The 21358-nt window shown below is 47.7% G+C and overlaps 1 protein-coding gene across 1 annotated transcript in view; it reads right to left on the minus strand.

Moving 5' to 3' along the window:
- Window positions 1–2846: 2846 nt before the first annotated feature.
- Window positions 2847–21358, minus strand: part of PLEKHN1 (pleckstrin homology domain containing N1) — an 85001-nt gene continuing 66489 nt past the window's right edge. Inside the window, exons 9-16 of the mRNA XM_085609670.1 lie at window positions 18170–18245; window positions 16552–16706; window positions 12586–12780; window positions 10182–10445; window positions 9920–10066; window positions 7661–7840; window positions 6963–7011; window positions 2847–5653 (exon numbers count right to left, since the gene is read on the minus strand). Of these exons, the coding sequence (XP_085465796.1) occupies window positions 5430–5653; window positions 6963–7011; window positions 7661–7840; window positions 9920–10066; window positions 10182–10445; window positions 12586–12780; window positions 16552–16706; window positions 18170–18245 (1290 nt within the window). The 3' untranslated portion in view covers window positions 2847–5429. The remainder of the gene's footprint in view (window positions 5654–6962; window positions 7012–7660; window positions 7841–9919; window positions 10067–10181; window positions 10446–12585; window positions 12781–16551; window positions 16707–18169; window positions 18246–21358) is intronic.

Raw genomic sequence — 21358 nt, forward strand, 5'->3', positions numbered from 1 at the left:
TGTCTTCACCTTGATTGTTTGTTTATATGTAGTTTACTGCATGGATCCCAATATATTTGTTTGTTTTGTGTCCTCCCACCCCTCCTCTTTGCTCTATCCCAGTCGTTGGTCTGCGCCGGGATGTTGTAGTATTTAGTCCTAACAACGGTTCAAGATCATGAACATACCAATTTTACAGACAGTCAATAACAACAAATTAAACTCTTAAAAAAAGGAAACAACTGTGTGACAAACTAAATAGAAGAAGAAGAAGAACCCATATGAGAAATATTAGAAAAGTATACCAAATGTTTCAATATATAAATAGAAAAAAACAATTTAAGACAATACGCTCAGAAACATACACTGGTACATGAAAAATATGTTGTACAATACAAAACCAGACAAGTGGCAGACAGAAGGGATTACATATCAGGAGAGGTTCAGGACAAAACTGAAACAACAACAAGCACGACTATGCGTCCTTCGTTAGTTACGGCCACATATGCGTCGACGGCGTTTTGACCTTTGTATAATTACATGGTCATCATCAGGACAAGAATTTTTAACTGAGCGTCCCAAGGAATCTATTTCAAGGGGATACTGCAACCCCAGATGATTTCACAGTTTTGGGTGGTGTACACAAATTGTACAAAGCGACAGAAAATAGAATTTTAGATACAAGATGCAAAGTTGTGGCGTGCACTAATTATGTTGTTAAAAGGCATCTCGCCAATGGCTGAATTAAATTAAAATTTTAGATACAAGATGCAAAGTTGTGGCGTGCACAACTTGTGTTGTTAAAAGGCATCTCCCCAATGGCTGCATATATTAATATAGCGAGGCTTGCCAGAGTGCGGGAGAGCAAATCTCCTGTGTGCTTCACTCACACGTTAGGGCAAAACGTCCCTCACATGGTGTTAAAGTCCAGAAGCTTCCTGTGAAATCATCTAGGGTTGCAGTATCCCCTTGAAATAGATTCCTTGGGACGCTCAGTTAAAAATTCTTGTCCTGATGACGACCATGTAATTATACAAAGGTCGAAATGCCGTCGACGCATATGTGGCCGTAACTGACGAAGCATGCATCGTCTTGCTTGTTGTTTCAGTTTTGTCCTGAACCTCTCCTGATATGTAATCCCTTCTGTCTGCCACTTGTCTGGTTTTGTATTGTACAACATATTTTCATGTACCAGTGTTTGTTTCTGAGCGTATTGTCTTAAATAGTTTTTTCTATTCATATATTGAATACATTTGGTATACTTTTCTAATATTTCTCATCTGGGTTCTTCTTATATTTAGTCTTGTCACACAGTTTTTTCCTTTTTTTCAGAGTTTAATTTGTTGTTATTGAATGTCTGTACAATTGGTATGTTCATGATATCTTGAACCGTTGTTAGGACTACATATTGATTGCCCCTGGTTCAGGTGTACAGGGCTGTCCCTGTTGTTGATAATGGGATGTTGTAGTAGCAGCCCTATGATGAAGCATGCCACTATTAATGGGTGAGGGCAGTTTTAAACAAACCTTGTGTTTTCCCGAGGGGGTGTGCTTTTACACCAGCCACTTCCTCCTTTTCCTCTTTTTGTGGGTACTTGGCTTCTATGATAGGAAGGATAGACAGGGAATAGTACCTCTCGCCTCTTTTTGATGTGTGATAAAATAATTTATTCAGAGGCACTTTGAATTGTGAAACGTGTAGCTTCAGTTTCCCTATGATAAAGATGGAATTAAGAGTGATTGATAAAAGTTCATGGATGGCTGAGGGTGTCAAAGATCACACATGCCCAATTCACATTTAATCCCCTGGCCAGCATACAGCCCGTAATTAGCCTCATTAGAATTGATGATGCCGTGTTATTAGGAACACAATTGTCCAGTCCAAGGCTTTGTAAACAACATGATGCATTCGGAGAATTGTAGTCTTTCTTCATTTTAAATGAACTAACAGGCCTGAAAACAATGGTTTGTAAAGGTAACGTCCAGCACTGGAACATGCTATTCCTGATGACACGGGGGCATATTTAAAATGAAATGGTGCTGCGCGGCAAGCAATTTTGCTGTGCCGAGCTACTCATTTTAAAAAAGCTGGGATGTGCCGTATTTACAGGAATATGGCGCACCCCTGTGCTCTCCCCTGCTCCGGTGCTAAAACAGCAGCCGTGTGCCAACGCAGGCACCCTTGCACCATGGGGCAAGGGTGCCTGCGTTCCAGGGATGATTGTGTTTGTGCAGGAATGGACACCTTCCTGCACAGAAATAATCATCAATGTCGTTTCGCTCCCTCTATGTGTGCTGTAGAATGCAGCACACATTCCTTGTTGCGCCATTTTAATACCTTCCCTTGAAAGGCGTTAGTTTTTGGCACTGCCTCAGATTTACCACTCCTTGTAAATCTGGGGCAGTGTCAAAAAGCCATTGGTGTAGCGTGGAAACACCCACAGCAACAATCATGACACGCCCCTTTATCGCAGAATACTGCTGAAAGAGGGCCATATTTACAAAAGCCACACAAAAAGGCTTTGCGTGGCCTTGTAAATATGGCCCAACACACAGCGCCTCTGGAGCATCAAAAAAAGTGACGCTCCAGTGGCACTATGGGCTTGTTAATATGCCCCAGGGTCCTCTAGAAACCTCACCTCTATGTCTCTGGTGGCCTGACAAACTTGCTATTTTTCCAATGGTTGATGCCACCACCGCGTTTGATAGTCTACCCTGTTGGCTGCAGGTTCGGTGGGCACTGTTAGCCCATGGAAAATGCATAATTGAACATTCACAACTGGTATTTTCAAAATGTATTTAAAGCCAAACATTCACAACCGGTATTATCAAAATGTATTTAAAGTCAAACAAAAACACAGGAACCATTTGGTGAGAAGCAAAACTGCTGCTTTATGCGTTACTGCTATAAAATTAAATATACCAAATTTATTAAAATATCATACACCTTAAATACAATAAAGCATTAAGTTATTTTGACTGTAAACACGGCCCTTCCAACAGTTAAAAGTCCACAGTAGTTATGTGCACGTAGCAATATTTTTTGTTTTTTAAACAGCTTTTAACAGAGAACAATAATGACCTTTGACTCCGCAGAGTCCGAGGCGTCGAGCTAAGGTCAGGAATTACCTCAGCTGTTAGGATTTGGCCACCTGTGAACGACATGTGTCCCAGATTTCACGCGCTGGGGGCTCACAAATAGTGCATTTGTGCTTTCGCCTGCCACTTTGCAGGGCTGGACGGTTTTGGCAGGTTCTGCTGTGGAGAGAAGCTACGGAAGCCGAGTCGGCCCGTATTGGGTGACACTCGCAGAGATGAGCGCGGGAAACTGCAGTGCAAACAGCAAGGGGTGCTTTAGAGCAAGACTGGGATGTGGCCTTCAGAGCTATATGTAGAACCTCATACTAAAATGGCGGGGAATTCTTCGGGTAAGGGATGGTGGATTTGGCCACCTGAGTGCAGGGCCAGGACTGTTCACCTCTCCTGTTCATGCAGAGAGGCTCTCCATGCATGAGTAGCTCACTTAGTCCAGGTTTTCACATTGCAATTGCATTCTGGGACTTGTAGTCTTAATTTTATAATGGGTTAAACAGTAATGTAGCAATGATGCTACGGGCCCTGGAGCAATCAAGGAAATGGCCCCATTTCACTAGTCAAACACAGCAGCTATCAGGGCTCAATGGGCCCCCGTGCATTACACCTGTTGCATCAATGGTGGCTTTGCCTAGGGTTAACAAGACTACAAGTTCCAGTGCTCTGCATATGCCTGAAACATAAAATAAATATTACAGATGCAATTCCTGAGGGTTATGTGGCCACCTTACTCCATGTCATCTCAGACAGAGTTTCCAATCCTGGGCTTTTAATCTACACATCACGAGTGCTAGTCTAATGGAAATGCCAACATTACAATGCCAAGAATGGATGAGGTCGTAAAATGAAAACCCAGACCTCAAAACATTGTCAGTGATAAGATGGAATGCGTTGGTCGCCACACACTGAGACTTAACACACACACAAATTAAACACATGGAGAGTTGAACGCACTCTGTTGCACGGCTGTAGAACACACGTTTGTGCTTTGCGCCTGTCACTCACAGCTGCTCCCGACCTCCACAGCTGCACCAAGGGGTCTATGGCTGTTTCCATGAAGGCATCAATATCCTCCTGTCCACGGCTGTCCCAGTCATCCACCCCACCCTGCACAGCTGCCACCTTCCACCACAGACCTGCACTTTCCACAGCTGCCTCTGCTGTCTGCAGCTTCCTTTATTGTCCATGGCTGCTGCTCTCCAAGACTGACTGCCACTGCTGCCCATGGCCTCTCTTTCCATGGCTACTATCGGTGTCCCCTGCTGACCACACTCACCAGGGCTGCTGCTAATGTCCATGGCTGACACCGCTGTCCAGAAAAACCACCTCTGTCACCACCATCCATGGATGCCTCACTGTCCGCAGATGGCACTGGTGTCCTGGGATGACTACTATCGGTGTCCCCTGCTGGCTACACTCACCAGGGCTGCACCTAATGTCCATGGCTGATACAGCTGTCCAGAAAAGCCACCTCTGTCACCACCTTCCATGGATGCCTCACTGTCCGCAAAGGGCACTGGTGTCCTGGGATGCCACTGCTGTCCATGACTTCTCTTTCCGTGACTACTATCGGTGTCCCCTGCTGGCTACACTCACCAGGGCTGCACCTAATGTCCATGGCTGACACAGCTGTCCAGAAAAGCCACCTCTGTCACCACCATCCATGGATTCCTCACTGTCCGCAAATGGCACTGGTGTGCTGGGATGCCACTGCTGTCCATGGCTTCTCTTTCCGTGACTACTATCGGTGTCCCCTGCTGACTACACTCACCAGGGCTGCACCTAATGTCCATGGCTGACACAGCTGTCCAGAAAAGCCACCTCTGTCATCCATGGATGTCTCACTGTCCGCAGATGGCACTAGTGTCCAAGGATGCCACCTCTGTCCAGCAAAGCCACCTCTGTCACCACCATCCATGGATGTCTCACTGTCCGCAGATGGCACTGGTGTCCTTGGATGGCTGCTCTGACCAGCAAAGGATCCCTCTTTTTCTGCCACTGTGGCAAACTGTGACTTCATTTTATTTTTAAGATGTCCACCATGTCTTTCCATTTCATTTGATGCTTATCTGCCATGCTTGCTATATCCTCCTGGGTGCTCACCACCCTGTCTCAATTCTTTGCGTCTCACAGATTTAGCATTGCAAGTTTGCCTTCCACATTTAAGTTTTTTTCCCTGACACAGGTGGCTATTTGTGCGAAATTTTCATTGTCAATCTGTAGAATCTCTCAATATGAATCCGTGTCCCTGAGTGCCGAACCCTAGTGGGTACAAAGCCACCGTAAACCATAGCAAGCGATTGATTGGTCGACCAGGTGTTTTTCTGGCCTGACAGGACATTCCAATCCAGTGGGTTCTATGCCCAGTGTTTCACCGTCACTTTGGTCCTGTTCTCCTGACCACGTAGATGGTTTGACCTCCTTTTCGGGCCCGGAGAGAAACGAGTGATATGTGGCTCAGTATCCCACACGTTGTCGTAGGTGAAATCACTGTCGTAAGTGCTGTCGCTGTGTAACCCTTGAAGCTCCGCGTACTCATGTTCTGACAACACCGGCTGTGGGTTGCAGTCGGAAGACAGACCTGAGGATAACAAATTCATATATATATTTATTTCAAGAAGACATGCGAGAGTCCAACAGTTATATAACCCTTGTGTCTTCTTTTCTATCTAAAGATGAAAAGAACATCTCACTACCATAACTCCGCGAATCAAAGATGATGGGATATGCCCGTCAAAGGCCTGCGCCTAAAAAAAAAACATTCTAAAGCCTTTATAGAGCTGTTTTGTCAATCATAAATGCACTTCCAGATTGATACAGAAATACACTTCCTGGTTGAAGAGTCAGCCAGAAGTCATCGCTTGCCAATGGACTCGGAAGAAGTTGGCAGAAGGCTTTAAGCTGTGCTTTTAACTCGAAAGTATTTTTGATGAGAAACGAGGGATATGATCTAGTTGCATAACATCCATTGCTGTTTTTAGATTGAAATGATGCAAGATCTCTTTGAAACGGCTTTACAGTCATATAAATTGTCTCAAAAAATGACATAAGCACTCCAGAACCTCCCTGAAATGGGCAGAAATATTGACAATGAGATGTTTTACGATCCATTTGAATATTTCTGATTACTCCTGGGATATTTGTGGTAATTGTACCACTTTCCGGGAGCTTAAGAGTAACCAGAAATCTTTTTTACAGAGATCCCTTTTTTTTAGGGTTGAAAGTGTCATTATGCATTTACACTATTTAACAAGTAGGGGAGTCGCTCTGGAGCCATTTAGCCTAGACTTGGTTTACCTGGCAGCGCAAGGCCTCAGTACAATGGTGCTAACTGCACACCTGCTCGTTTCCGTCGTGCATGAGAGAACCCTGCGAGAGCAAAGCTTGTGAGATAAGTGCAAACCTAAGGTCTCCAGATCTTGGACAACTCAGTATGTGTTACTCAGGTTGAAAGACTCAAAAAAGAGCATGGTATGTCAAGGAACAGAGCATTTTGTACCGATTCCTTATATAGCTATGCTTGCTGCTGAAGGCAGTTACAGGGCTCTACATGTTGGGTTCTGGCTCCTGGCTCCTGGCTCCTCCCATTTGGAGTTGCTCACTTCCAACCAATCAATGTCACATCGCAATGATACCAATATCTGAAGCTTCTCAGCACTATGGACCCGGTTATCCGCAAAACAGTAAGCTTCATCCATAGAATCAGTGGTGTCTGTCAAGAAGAACTAGTCTACTTGAAGTTATCCGTGAGGTACATAAAGTCATGCCCTAACCTACTGTCGCATGCCACCCACTTATTGCTACGGAACTGTCAGATTCCTATCTCTAGCTTGAGTCTCAGCCCCAAACGACACACCTTTTCAACAGATGCCCTTTGGTTAGACCCTCACCTGGCTTATTCCAACGTGGGAAAGGTACAGCATCCTGGGAGGAGGAGTCCTGCAGAAATAAAAACATATTAAGCTACAGTTATAGATACGCTTTGTATAGTAACACCATGTGGAAAATCAAACCTTAAAACCAATCGTCCGGTCTAAAGGCCTGTATCCCAGAGGACTAGCGATGCTAAGGCTTGAACCTGTAAGATCTGTATCCCCTGAGGAACAACACAGTCAGAGGAGGCCTAGCCTGTATGATATGGGTCCCCTGGCAGTATCCCATGCCCTGCACATTGATGGGTTTTCAAGGTCTATGTAGCCCCAGGGACAACTCTACGGCTTGAGCCGTGAGAATGGTTCCTATGAATAGCTCCGCTACCTGTAGCCTGAACTGCCAGGTCCAAGGATCCTGAGGGCCCGCTCTGCTGTATGAAGGATGAGTGGGTGAGATATTAGACGGACGATAACCCTGCTTAGGATGCAGCCTGTAAAGTCCAGATGTGACCACATAACTTAAAAGATCCCCCTCCTGCCTTGGGCCTCAGTAAGATTTGTATGCGCTAAGAGCTGGCTCCATTGTATGTGGTTTGGACTGTTTACCACCCTTCATGCTGATGCAATGGCTTTGATCTAGTCGGAATAGAATAAGGCCCTATACGAGTGTTTACACATACCCAAATATGGATCCGCCATAAACGAAAGAGCCCTACCTGTAGCGAGACGTGTGGTTCACTGTTCCGGTGAGGTACTGATGCCACTGGACGGGAGTTCTCGGGCAGAGGGTGGGAGAAGATTTTCTTCAGAGCTTCATGAGGCACGGGAAGTACCGGGACAGGTTTCAGCCCCGGTGTCGTTCTCTCCAATGGAGCCTGGCTCTGGTTTTTTACAGTCTGTAGTAAATAAAGGATGTTTAAGATTGAAAATGGGACACAAATGCTGCTTACAATCAGTAGGGATGTTGGATATGAAAACTGCATACAGGTAGGGATATATTGGACCCACAAATTGCTTACAGACACAAAATACATAGGACACGGAATAGCTTACAGCCAGTAGAAATACAGGACAGATGCACTTTACAAACAGGAGAAGTACATGACCGCCAACAGATTACAACAACTAGTGATATAAGATGGCACAATATTTTACAAACTGTGAAAAGTGGAACAACTCACAAACATTAATGGTGTGGGGCAGGTAAATAGCTTACAGACAGTAAACAGACATGGACATGGAACAGCTTCAAACAGTAAGAATGCAGTAGCCTAAAATTCCTCACAAACAGTAAACGTACAGGAGATGGACCAGCTCTCAAACAGTAAAGATATAGGAGGCGGAAATAGATTACAGACAAAAAACGTACAGGACATGAACAGCTCACACACAGTAACGATATAGGAGAGGGAAATACCTGAGAAACAGTAAACGTACAGGACATGGAACAACTCACACACAGTAAGGCTGTAGGAGAGAGAAATAGCTTACAAACCGTAAATGTACAGGACATGGAACAGCTCGCACACAGTAGCGTTACAGGAGTGGTAAAAGACTTACAAGCAGTAAACGTAGAGGACATGGAACAGCTCACAAACAGTAAGGCTATAGGGCAGGGAAAATGCTTACATGCTGCATTTATACTCAACATTAAACTATTTAGAAAACGGTAATGATGAAAGAAGTAAACAGGACAGTAAAACATGTACAAACAGTAACATAAAATCGGATACTGTTTACATTTACAAACAATTTACAATTGCAAACAGAAACTGCTGTTGTGTGCCAGCCGCAGGGATACAGCAAGTGAAGCAGCTTAATGACAATTTATTGGTCCTATATGAAGGTCTGCTGCAGGTTAAGTGAGGGTATTTTAGGTGCTACATGAGTGTCTAGGGTATTATGTTGTGGGGTTTGTGAGTGTCTGTTGGGGCTCGGTGAGGGTGAGCTTGGTTTATGCTTGGATCTGTTAAGAACTTAATGAGGGCCGGTTAAAAGCTATGTGAGGGTCTTTGGGGATTATGCAAAGGACCATTGGGGCTGTGTAAGGGTACCGTGGGAACTATACGAGTGCATATAGGGACTGTGTGAGGTTATCTTGTCCCTATGTAGGGGTATATTGAGGCTATGAGGTCATCTGGGGGCACCAGTGGACACTAAGTGAGGCAATCTTGGTGAATAAGTGGTGGTTTCTTCTTGACTAGCTGAGGGTATCTTAGGGTCTAGGCTAGGATCTAATGGGACAACAGTGAGAGTCTCTGATGGGCGCTCTGTGAGATGCTGTTTGAAGGGATGTTTGGGGTACATGTGGGTGTCTTGGCTGATAACTGATGGGCAGATTTACTAACAAGTCATGCAATGCAACACAGCAAGATTGCTGCGCTGTGTTGCCTGAAAGGGAGAGGACTAGAAATCACCAAATCCACTAGGAGGTGGAAGAGGTGTGGCGCAGCGGCCAGGGTGCCTGACTCCGGACCACGGGGTTCACGGCTCGATCCCCGGCGGCAGGATAGCCCACCACCATGTGACTCTGGGCAATAGCTCGCTTAATCTTCCAGACGGCCCCCAGCGCCGGGACACCTCTCCGGACGTAGTTGTGCGCTTTACAAATACTGGTCTTACTAAGATGGTACACTCCCTGTGCTGGCACACAGAGTGCAGCCTAGTGCCAATGCAGGCACCCTCGCGCATTGGCAACACAAGGGCTTCGTAAATCTGGGCCCGGGTGTCTCATGTGCTTTTTTTCACTGGTTGTCAGAGGGATAGCTGAATTTCACCTGGCGACTATTTTAAAGTACAATGTTGTTGTTGACTATGTATGGTATCATGGGAGATTGTGAAGCTTTATTGGGGGTTTTGTGAAAGTATATGGATGAGGCGTGATTATCTACTGAGAACTGTGCAAGGGTAAGATGGAGGCTATTCAGGGTTTTGTGTGGATCTGATTCAGTGTCTTATGGGGAATAAATCCTTACCTCATCCAGGAATCTAGGGTAGGATGGCTGGGCATTCGGTGTGTAGGGGTCTGCGTACAGGGGGGACTTGGGCAGCGGAGGGAGCTGTTTCTCAGAGATGCTGGAAGAAGTGGAGATCTGACTCTCTGCCTGGCTCCACCGCTTCACCTGTAAGGCGAAGATAAGAATGACAAGATGCTTCATCATGCGGGCTCCACGAAGACACCAGCCTGCAACAACTCTCCCAGTGGGCTTCTGAGAGGAACCCAGTGACTGTCATTACCTCGTCATGCTCCTGATCATACATTGATGTAGGTTGCCGGGTGTCTTTTGAAGAGTAAGGCTCATTGTAGACCGGGGAGAGGAGGTCCTCACGGGGAGTTTCAAGAATCAAACCGTAACAGTTTCTAGGCACATCCGTGGGCTGGGATGGCAACTGGATATGGAGGCCGGGCCTTCCCTTCGAGGCCCGTGTGCTTCCTCCCTTCTTGAGTTCTGACGGCAGTTGTGGGGCACCTCCTGCGACCCAGCTGGAGCTTCTGAAGGCCTGGAAGACAAGAAATGACAAGGCTCAGTATAGGTAAGAAGAAAAGATTTTATAGTCACAAGAGAAGACTGGCTAGAGGGGAAAGAAAACTTAGTACCTGTTAGAAAAGACTCAAGCCTTCATTAGAAGTAGCCAAATCGCTTAGAACGTCCCCACCACTGGAGTTACCAATGCTAAGGGTATAAGTAAATCCAGAGGTGGGTACAATCAGGACCATTACGGATTAGAACCCGATGGTCCAATTAAAATGGAGAAATTATACCAAGGGTATAGGGAGTCCCAGGTTTAATTCCCGCAGTGCTTCCTCATTTTCCTCCTGATTTTTACATGGAGATTTCAGCTGCTTTCAGGTTTCCAGTAACTCTTGTTACCAGCCGCTTCAATATTATGAGATCATTCAAAGTGAGGGCCTCCGTAGAGGTACAAAAAGTTTTAGTAGAGGAGAGAAAAGTCTGAACTGTGAAAAGAAAAGTCAATAGAGGCAGAAGAAGACGGCAGAGGCAAGCCTAGACTTATCCGCAACATGACAAGACTTAGTAGAGGTGACAGAATATAAGTTAAGGTTTGAATATATTAAGTGAAGGGCTGAGAGACCATTGAGTAGAGGAATTAGAAAACTAAATACGAGCACTCTAAGGCTTGTTAGAGGCAGGAAATTACAGGAGAATTACAGGGGAAAAGGCGTGGGAGGGACAAGAGAAGATAGGAGATGAGAAAACTAATTAACAGAAGCAAACACAGAGATAGGAGAGTTGTACAACTCTTACTAGAGGTGAGAAAACATGGACTCTTCCTGAGAGACCCGCGTGCCCAGAAATCTCTTGGTTTCCTATTGCCAATTCCGGCTGTGGTCTACAAAAAGGTCCCAGGCATGGACTTCAGTGAGGGGTATCCATGCTGAGAAGCTTCTACACTGACCTTCTCTTTGTTACCACTGGTCCTGCTGTTGCTTCAACAACAAAACCATATCAAAGTCTGAGAAGGTTTCAGGAAGATGCCTGCCTCATGTCAGCATCAGCGTCGCTGCTGTCCATTTTAAGATCATAACAACATAGCCACCTACAACCAAAGGTGACTTTACCAAAAATGGACGGACAAGACTCTTTGACTTCTAAATGAGACAGATCTTCATTAAATCTTATCACAGGCTGTTTGAAACTCCAGTGTTGTTATGATACCATTACGAGGGTTTATTGTGTTTGATTGGATTATATAACCTCTTACTCCAGCCAGTGTTATTATTGCACTGCCCTTGCTGTTCCTGGTCTCAGAAGCAAAGCAGGGGTAGCAAGTACAGAAAGTGAACAGGGTCCAAGACATTTCCTGTTGAGAAATCATAGATAAGAAAAAGAAAGAACTCTGTGATGTCATCGGGGTCAAAGGGTGTGCAGAGAATAGACGGTGAACTGACGTCCACGTTTTCTGGAACTGCATGAAGAGGGCATTCGTGAAATAGCCCGTTGCTTTGTGGGACTGTTTTCATTTCCTCAGAGCTGTCTTGTCCAGCTCTTCCTGTTGTTATTCCACCCATTAATCATCTCTGCTGTAATCTATCCTGATTTGTCCAGGGACGGCTCCTATGTTAAGGCGGAGGAGCGTCACCCCACTGCTCTCAGAGCAGGAAAAATAAAATGATAATAACCTCGTTATTATCATTTTATTTTTCGGTATGGGGCTAGTTTAGGGCGGGCGGGACTGGAGTCACAGTGGGGGGAGTGGTGGGCATACTCTAAGTGTGCATGACGATTTGGCCGGCCGTCTTGGGCAGGCCAAACAGTCATGTGTACTTTGCATGTTGCCCACCAGGCTGTAATAGCCTGGTGGAAAATATGCACAGGCTCCCTGTTACTGTCTGAGTGCCGAACCACGGCACTCAGACCAATCACAACGCTGCTCTGCAGCATTGTGATTGGCTAAGGGGAGCTGCACCGAAGCTAAGGAGCGATAGCGGGCGTGAAAGGGTGTTTTTTGGGGGGTTTTTTTGTGGTTTTTTTACATTTTTTGTTTCCTCCCCAACCCCACCCCATCCTGCTCGCCCCGCCATCCACGTTCCTTGCCAGCTACCACTGGATTTGTCTCCAGATAAGGTACCCGCGGGAGACACAACACAAGTACGGCACAATCGCAGAGGCTCCCTTACCGGTAATGGCTCTGCGTATCCGGGGGATAGAGGGTCCTGTTGCAGTCTGGGATCGTTCAGGATGGCAAAGGACTGCCGGTCGGATGCACCATTGGAACCGTGGGAGCTGTGGGAATGGCGAGTTCCTCTCTTGCCCGACGTCCAAGAGTTACTGCGTCCCTGGGAGGCCAAGGAGCTTCGGCCGCTTCCAGAAGGCTGTGAAAGAGGCAGATACTGAGGTGAAGGGTGTGAAATGTACCTCTGTTGTTTCTGTTCTGTGGGTTAAAGCAGCTTCAACTGCAGCTGTCGGTAGGCCACGTTCTGTGTATGTAGGGTAGTGCATGAACTGTGTCCAGTGTAGAATATGTTTTATTAAAGATCAAAGGTTGAACTGCTGCTCTGTATCTAGTGCTAATTGTTTTACACGAGGTAAGCTTTCACTCCTGTCTATGATGTTCCAGTCTGTGTGAGGGAAGCTTGCACTGCTGCTACCCATCCTGTAGTTGTTCTAGGTCTAAGAAGGGTGTTTTATTAATGCTTACTCAGCTGAGCTTTGCTGTGTGTGTGGAAGGGAAGCCTGCACTGCTACTGCCCTGTGTGGAAGGGAAGCATGCACGGCTATTGCCCTGTGTTGAAGGGAAGCTTGCACTGCTGCTGCCCTGTATGGAATGGAAGCCTACACTGCGGCTGCCCTGTGTGGAAGGGAAGCTTGCACTGCTGCTACCCATCCTGTAGTTGTTCTATGTATAAGAAGGGTGTTTTATTAATGTTTACTCAGCTGAGCTTTGCTGTGTTTGTGTAAGGGGAGCCCGTGTAGTGTGGTGGGCCCTAGGGCCCACATGCTACTAAAATGATTGGCACGGGCACAGGGAGTATACTGGTTACCTTGCCGCGAGCACATGCGCTCGGGCCCTTTTATTAGCAGGCATACATCACATGTGACGCCTGTGCTGAATGGGTGTGGGGTGCGAGTCTGGCCAGCCCTCGAGGGAGAGGCTGGTACAACTAGTGCCTGCTGAGAGTGATACTAGAACGTATCCAGCATGACACTACAGCCTGCAGTGCTCCTGTCTGTGAGGATCTTTGGGCTTCTTTGTCTGAGAAATGCGGTAGTACTGCAGACTTCCCTTTCACACAGTGTGGAAGGGACACCTGCGCTGCTACCGCTGTTCTCAGTGTGGTAGGGACGCCGGCGCTGCTACCACTGTTCTCAGTGTGGAAGGGACGCCTGCGGTGCTACCGCTGTTCTCAGTGTGGAAGGGACGCCTGCGCTGCTACCGCTGTTCTCAGTGTGGAAGGGACGCCGGCGGTTCTACCGCTGTTCATTGTGGAAGGGACGCCTGCGCTGCTACCGCTGTTCTCAGTGTGGAAGGGACGCCTGCGCTGCTACCACTGTTCTCAGTGTGGAAGGGATGCCTGCGGTGCTACCGCTGTTCTCAGTGTGGAAGGGACGCCTGCGCTGCTACCGCTGTTCTCAGTGTGGAAGGGACGCCGGCGGTGCTACCGCTGTTCAGTGTGGAAGAGACGCCTATGCTGCTACCACAGTTCTCAGTGTGGAAGGGCAGCCTGTGCTGCTACCGCTGTTCTCAGTGTGAAGGGAAGCCTGCGCTGCTACCACTGTTCTCAGTGTGGAAGGGACGCCTGCGCTGCTACCGCTGTTCTCAGTGTGGAAGGGACGCCTGCGCTGCTACCACTGTTCTCAGTGTGGAAGGGACGCCTGCGTTGCTACCACAGTTCTCAGTGTGGAAGGGACGCCTGCGCTGCTACCGCTGTTCTCAGTGTGGAAGGGACGCCTGCGCTGCTACCGCAGTTCTCAGTGTGGAAGGAATGCCTGCGCTGCTACCGCTGTTCTCAGTGTGGAAGGGAAGCGTGCGCTGCTACCGCTGTTCTCAGTGTGGAAGGGACGCCTGCGCTGCTACTGCTGTTCTCAGTGTGGAAGGGACGCCTGCGCTGCTACCGCTGTTCTCAGTGTGGAAGGGACGCCTGCGCTGCTCTCGCTGTTCTCAGTGTGGAAGGGACGCCTGCGCTGCTACTACAGTTCTCAGTGTGGAAGGGCAGCCTTTGCTGCTACCGCTGTTCTCAGTGTGCAAGGGACGCCTGCGCTGCTACCGCAGTTCTCAGTGTGGAAGGGACGCCTGCGCTGCTACCGCTGTTCTCAGTGTGGAAGGGACGCCTGCGCAGCGGCCGCTGTTCTCAGTGTGGAAGGGACGCCTGCGCTGCTACCGCAGTTCTCAGTGTGGAAGGGACGCCTGCGCTGCTACCGCAGTTCTCAGTGTGGAAGGGACGCCTGCGCTGCTACCGCTGTTCTCAGTGTGGAAGGGACCCCTGCGCAGCGGCCGCTGTTCTCAGTGTGGAAGGGACGCCCGCGCTGCTACCGCTGTTCTCAGTGTGGATGGGACGCCTGCGCTGCTACCGCAGTTCTCAGTGTGGAAGGGAAGCCTGCGCTGCTGCCGCTGTTCTCAGTGTGGAAGGGACGCCTGCGCTGCTACCGCTGTTCTCAGTGTGGAAGGGACGCCTGCGCTGCTACCGCTGTTCTCAGTGTGGGAGGGAAGCGCGCTGCTACCGCTGTTCTCAGTGTGGAAGGGACGCCTGCATTGCTACTACAGTTCTCAGTGTGGAAGGGACGCCTGCGCTGCTACCGCTGTTCTCAGTGTGGAAGGGACGCCTGCGCTGCTACCGCTGTTCTCAGTGTGGAAGGGACGCCTGCGTTGCTACCACAGTTCTCAGTGTGGAAGGGACGCCTGCGCTGCTACCGCTGTTCTTAGTGTGGAAGGGACGCCTGCGCTGCTACTTCTGTTCTCAGTGTGGAAGGGACGCCTGCGCTGCTACCGCTGTTCTCAGTGTGGAAGGGACGCCTGCGTTGCTACCACAGTTCTCAGTGTGGAAGGGAAGTGTGCGCTGCTACTGCTGTTATCAGTGTGGAAGGAAAGCCTGCGCTGCTACCGCTGTTCTCAGTGTGGAAGGGACGCCTGCGTTGCTACCACAGTTCTCAGTGTGGAAGGGACGCCTGCGCTGCTACCGCTGTTCTCAGTGTGGAAGGGACGCCTGCGCTGCTACCGCTGTTCTTAGTGTGGAAGGGACGCCTGCGCTGCTACCGCTGTTCTCTGTGGTAGGGACGCCTGCGCTGCTACCGCTGTTCTCAGTGTGGAAGGGACGCCTGCGTTGCTACCACAGTTCTCAGTGTGGAAGGGACGCCTGCGCTGCTACCGCTGTTCTTAGTGTGGAAGGGACGCCTGCGCTGCTACTTCTGTTCTCAGTGTGGAAGGGACGCCTGCGCTGCTACCGCTGTTCTCAGTGTGGAAGGGACGCCTGCGTTGCTACCACAGTTCTCAGTGTGGAAGGGAAGTGTGCGCTGCTACCGCTGTTATCAGTGTGGAAGGAAAGCCTGCGCTGCTACCGCTGTTCTCAGTGTGGAAGGGACGCCTGCGTTGCTACCACAGTTCTCAGTGTGGAAGGGACGCCTGCGCTGCTACCACTGTTCTCAGTGTGGAAGGGACGCCTGCGCTGCTACCGCTGTTCTTGGTGTGGAAGGGACACCTGCGCTGCTGCCGCTGTTCTCAGTGTGGAAGGGACGCCTGCGTTGCTACCACAGTTCTCAGTGTGGAAGGGAAGTGTGCGCTGCTACCGCTGTTATCAGTGTGGAAGGAAAGCCTGCGCTGCTACCACAGTTCTCAGTGTGGAAGGGAAGTGTGCGCTGCTACCACCTGTGCGGATTTCTGTCTATGTAGGAGGGAATTCTGTGCTCTCTGGGTTTTGTTCTGTGTGTAGAAAGGAGGGAGGCTAGTACTGCTGGTGTCAGTACATTGGGTTGTTGTATGTGAAAAAAAGCGTGGAAGAAACGGGAGGCATTAGTGTGTGGGGTGCCAGGATGTAGGGTCTGTGGCGCAGAGGGCAGTCTGCCTGGGCCCCCTCAGGGCATTAGCCAGAGGTGCATTTCATGCTTTTCGACTATGCCTCCCTGTATGATCTGCCAATGGTGAATCCTACCTGCCCATAGTGTGCCGACCTCGAGCGAGTGAAACCCTCAGATCCAGAGATGGACGAATCAGAGTTCTGGAACTTAGCACTGTGGATGTAGTCCATCCAGTCCTCAAAGTCATCCGTGCTCGAGCAAGTCACACGGATTGTGTTTATCAACCGGCCTGTAAAAGTGCAAGCATTCCAATTAGTGAAAACCATGAGAAGATTCAACAACGTCATGCATTATCAAATCAAACATTCAGCACAGTGTGCACTGGCCAATAGCAATTGCTCTTATAGAGAGCGAGCAACGGGCGTAGAAGCATACTGGGGAAATATATATATATATATATGCGCTCTTTCCATTAGCCACTTGTGCTCTTCGTCCATTGGTCAGTTGTGGTGTCATTCATATTTTTCTTCCACTCTGTACAACAAACAGTGTGGGTCACTGGGTCAGCTTAATTCAGCCATTGGCTAACGACACTGTCAGTGATGGCATTCTGCTCTTTCACAAGGAGTACATCCACACACAAAGTAGTTCCTTTTGATGGCAGAGACTATTATTGCAATGTGCACTTTAAAAATACTTTTGCTCATTTTTTTTTTTTTTAATATGGGCGAGTGTCCAGAAGCTTCCCCCACAATAAAGATGTACAAGAAAAATGACAAAACAATTGTTGGCAAAGCCAAAAGGCTGACAACCAGCACCAGACCTAATGGCCTGACAAATGCTTATTTAAGATATATTTATTTAGGCATTTTAAATAGCGCTGCAGATCACCTCACAGTTACTTCAGTGTGCTGAGTAGTTCAAACTACAGTTCATGGGATTCTAGGGTGTCAGGAGTCCCAATGCCTGCAGGTGATGACCCCTGGCTGATCGCCCTCACTTGCTGCCACCAAATGTGTGGTGTAGTCAAGGGTCAGTCTGATTAAGTATGTTTTTAGGATTTGAGTTTCTGCCAGATTACAGATACTGTTCACGAGTATGGTCCCTCTGAAAAAGACTGTACTGTGGACCATCGATTACCAGAACATCATATGACACTAATATTGTAGATAAAATATCGAAAGGTAAGTAAATATAGGAAAGCACAGATTTACTATTCTTAACTCAACATCCATATATCCTGAAGATATATATCGTCGATGTACATAAATGTGGAGTTAGGTATAGAAAATATGTACATATTTACCTTTCAATACATTGTCCCTCAATAGTCTCTCTACGATATTAGTTTCCCACGATATTCTGTAGTCAATATTCAGGGTCCACACCCTGAAAAGCCAGTAGATGTGGGGGAGAGTCAGTCACATACCCCGGAATACTTCTGGAAGGCAATTTGGGCAGGGGACTACCCAGACATGGCTTTGAAAGGCTGGTAGGGCTGGGGCAGAGTCTATCACAAGCATCAGCTTCCCTCCATAAATTCACAACAGCGCCTAGATGTAACTAGATCTAGTTGTGTGCTGCTATGCAACAACAACAAAGCGTGGGGATCAAGATTCGAGTTGTCTCTAATCAGGTGCACTGGTGTAGAGTGCAACAGATATGCACTTCCCAAAATAGTCTGAACTGCATTCACATTTTGGAGACCGAAGAGAATGCAGTTAACACCTTTCAAAGCTCTGAATGACTTACCTTCTATGAGAAATGACCTGGCAGGCCGGCTTCCCTCCTCTGCCGTCACCTGGATGGCTTTCAATGGGAGCTCGCCCTGTTCAGAGGAAAAAAGAATGACAAGTTGAGCATGTTTGCAAAGCCAGTATCTTCTCTCTTGTATGCAACTGAAAACTACCAACTGGCGTAAATATCACATAATAAAAATGGGAAAGTGCGAGAAAAGGAAAAGAGGGATAAAATGTTGTCCAGGCTGGCTCCCTCTTTAGCCAAAACTCCCAGCAGAAGGGCCTAGTTACACCGGAACAGGTGAGCAACAGTAGCAATGATGTATTTGCCACAATAAGAAAGAAATGCAGTTAAGTGGAAATGAATTAATGTGATGGTAATGGTGGACCTGCGCAGGGCCATTAATGGAAAATCTGCTGTACTTTTAAACTAACTAGAACAGCTCTTCCTAGCATAATTGCTGCACTTTTACAGGGGCTGTGCCATCACTTCTTAGCAAATCTGCTATACCTTTTAATGCGTCTGTAACAGTAGTTAACAGCATGACCGCCGGCACCAGCACTTCCTAGCTGGGCAACGATACTTTATCTAATATTATTAGCACTTCAAAGTAGAGCTGATTTACTTTCAGTGCGACAATTCCAGCACTTTACAGCAAAGCTGCTATATTTTTAATGAGAGAGTGCCAGCACTTCATAGGTGGGAAGCCATACTTTTTACTGGGTAGTATCAGAACTTCAAAGTAGGGCTGGTTATCTTTTAATGGCTCAACACCGGCACTTCTTTGCTGGGTTGACATCCCTTTTATTACACATTATCACTGACTTACTTACAGTGAGACAAAACCAACACTTCACAGCAAGGCAGCTATACGTTTAATGGGACAGTACCAGCACTTCTCAGCTTGGCAGCCATACTTTTTATTGCACTGTATCAGCACTTTAAAGTAGGGCTCATTTATTTTCAGTGAGACAGTGCCAACACTTCACAGCAAGGCAACTATATTTTTAATGGGACAATACCAGCACTTCCTAGATGGGCAGCCATAACTTTTACTGGATAGTATCAGCACTTCAAAGTAGGGTTGATTTACTTGCAATGACACAGTACCCGCACTTTACAGAGGAGTAGCTATACTTGTAATTGGACAGTACCAGCACTTCTTAGTAGGGTGCAATACTTTCAAAGGGACGATGTTAGCACTTCTTTCCTCGCGTGCTATGCTTTTAATGGGATAAAGCCAGCACTTAGATACGAAGAAAGAAAGTCATTTACCTCAACACTTGTATTTCCGTTTCTCACAGTCCATCCGCTCTTCAATAACCTGACAGCTCATAAGGCCCTCACGGGGGTGGGAGGGCAATAATCATTAAATCAGTGCACGCCAGTGATACATCAGCTTGTGACGTTAGGGGATGTTTGCTGTGTGTGAACAGGATGTGACAGGCTGACCTGATCCCGCCTCAGGTGTGCACGGCGTCACTCGCAGTGTCCATAGGCTGCACCCTGATTAGTAAGCGAGCCGCGCGCCTGTGCCAGGAAGCAGCTGATTCACAGGTAAACACAATTCCAACATTCCCAGCGATTGTGAAAGTGCAATGGAGTGTGTGAACGCGCACGAAGGCCTGGGAAAGTGCAGGGTCCTGCTGGAGAGCGCAGTCTAAAAAAAGTGCGAGAGTTCACGTAACAGGTGGTGGCCACCTATGGGAAAGTTCCCCCAAAAAAGACACTGGGCTGCACGTGAAAATGTGGAATGCTTTTTAGTTTTGTTAACTTAGTTGCTAACGCGTACGATGCTAGGCAAGGTGTTTTCACATTGGTGAACAATAACAGTTTCCACAAAATGTACAATAAAAACGCACAGAGCCCTGTGTGAAAGTGTTGGGCTACGTCAGAAAGTGCAGGCCCACTTGCGAAAGAGCAGGCCATGAGTGAAAACGGGGATGTGTGAACGTGCAGGGCCGCGTGTGAGAATTGTACGGGCCTCGTGAACGTGGAGAGCCGAATATGACATTTTAAAGCTGCTTGTGAAAGGGAACGGCCAAGGGTGAAAGTGCAGCATGGGCGGCAGAAGACCAGCTTGTTTTGAGATCTCGGATTGAACAAGCCCGATCTGAGCACCCCGAGAGAGGAAGCAAACGCACCCCTGCAAACTACAATAGATGAGCTCGAGGAGTAACAGTTCCACATTATAAGCCCTTTAAACCCCCACGTGTGTAATTCTGTGGTCATTGTGTGTCCCTACAATAAGGGAAAGGGAATTAGAAACTTGAGAAAAGTGTCCGTCAGTGTCAGCGTTCCTGTGTGTGTGTGTGTGCCTGCCTCTGTGCCCTCACAAAACTTGTGTTTTGTTTTCTGGGTCTGGAGATGCATGAGGTCTACACGTAATTCCTGGGAGAAACCTGAATTGTCTATTTAAAGTAACAAGTGCTGGTAAAACCGGTAAACGTTTAACACAGTTCATTTTGGTGGAGCCGCCTTCATTTTCACCCGACTGCCTCTTGACTTCTCGCTTCCACCTTCATGGATACCAAGACTAGCTATGCCCTGCCCCAACCCCTCCCTCCATTGCTCTCTAATCACTCCTCGCCCAGGTCTCAAACTTCAGTGACTGCCATGGACGCCCCAGTTTTTTAGTCCCCCGGGTCCAGCATAGGAAACGCTTCCCTTCTCATGGTCACGGTTAACTAAAGTGAAACATCTTGGGGTCAGACTCAAAGCGGCCTCTCTTGGGTGCCACAGATCAGAACTGTCAGGAAAAGGATCAACTTTCATCTGTAGAAGTTCCTATATAACGCGAGTTCGGTTCCATGTCATGGACACCATATTACATTCCACACGGTCAGAATCATTTTCCAGGCATGGAGAGATTCATGGATTTGTCCAGAATCACAAGATATTGAGCGGACGCTGGGAGTCGAATCTGGCTCCCCAGTTCCAAAGACAGCAGCTGTTCCCTTAAGCCAAATGTTGTCTGGACCACTACTGAGAGGACTGCCTACATTATAGCACAGAAGTAATTTGTGTTCGAGAATGAATGGGCCCCTCCTAAAGTTATACTTGTACTTAACATAAGCAAGGAAATCGGACGCATCTGACATTGAGAGAAAGAATCCAACATGAACTGCCCGAAGATAGAAATGAACTATAGGTGCTCCAGCAGGTTGGCGTAACACAAAGCGACGGGGCCACCTGCAGAAT

Source organism: Triturus cristatus, chromosome 1_2, assembly GCF_964204655.1.
Source record: "Triturus cristatus chromosome 1_2, aTriCri1.1, whole genome shotgun sequence".
Taxonomy (NCBI): Eukaryota; Metazoa; Chordata; class Amphibia; order Caudata; family Salamandridae; genus Triturus; species Triturus cristatus.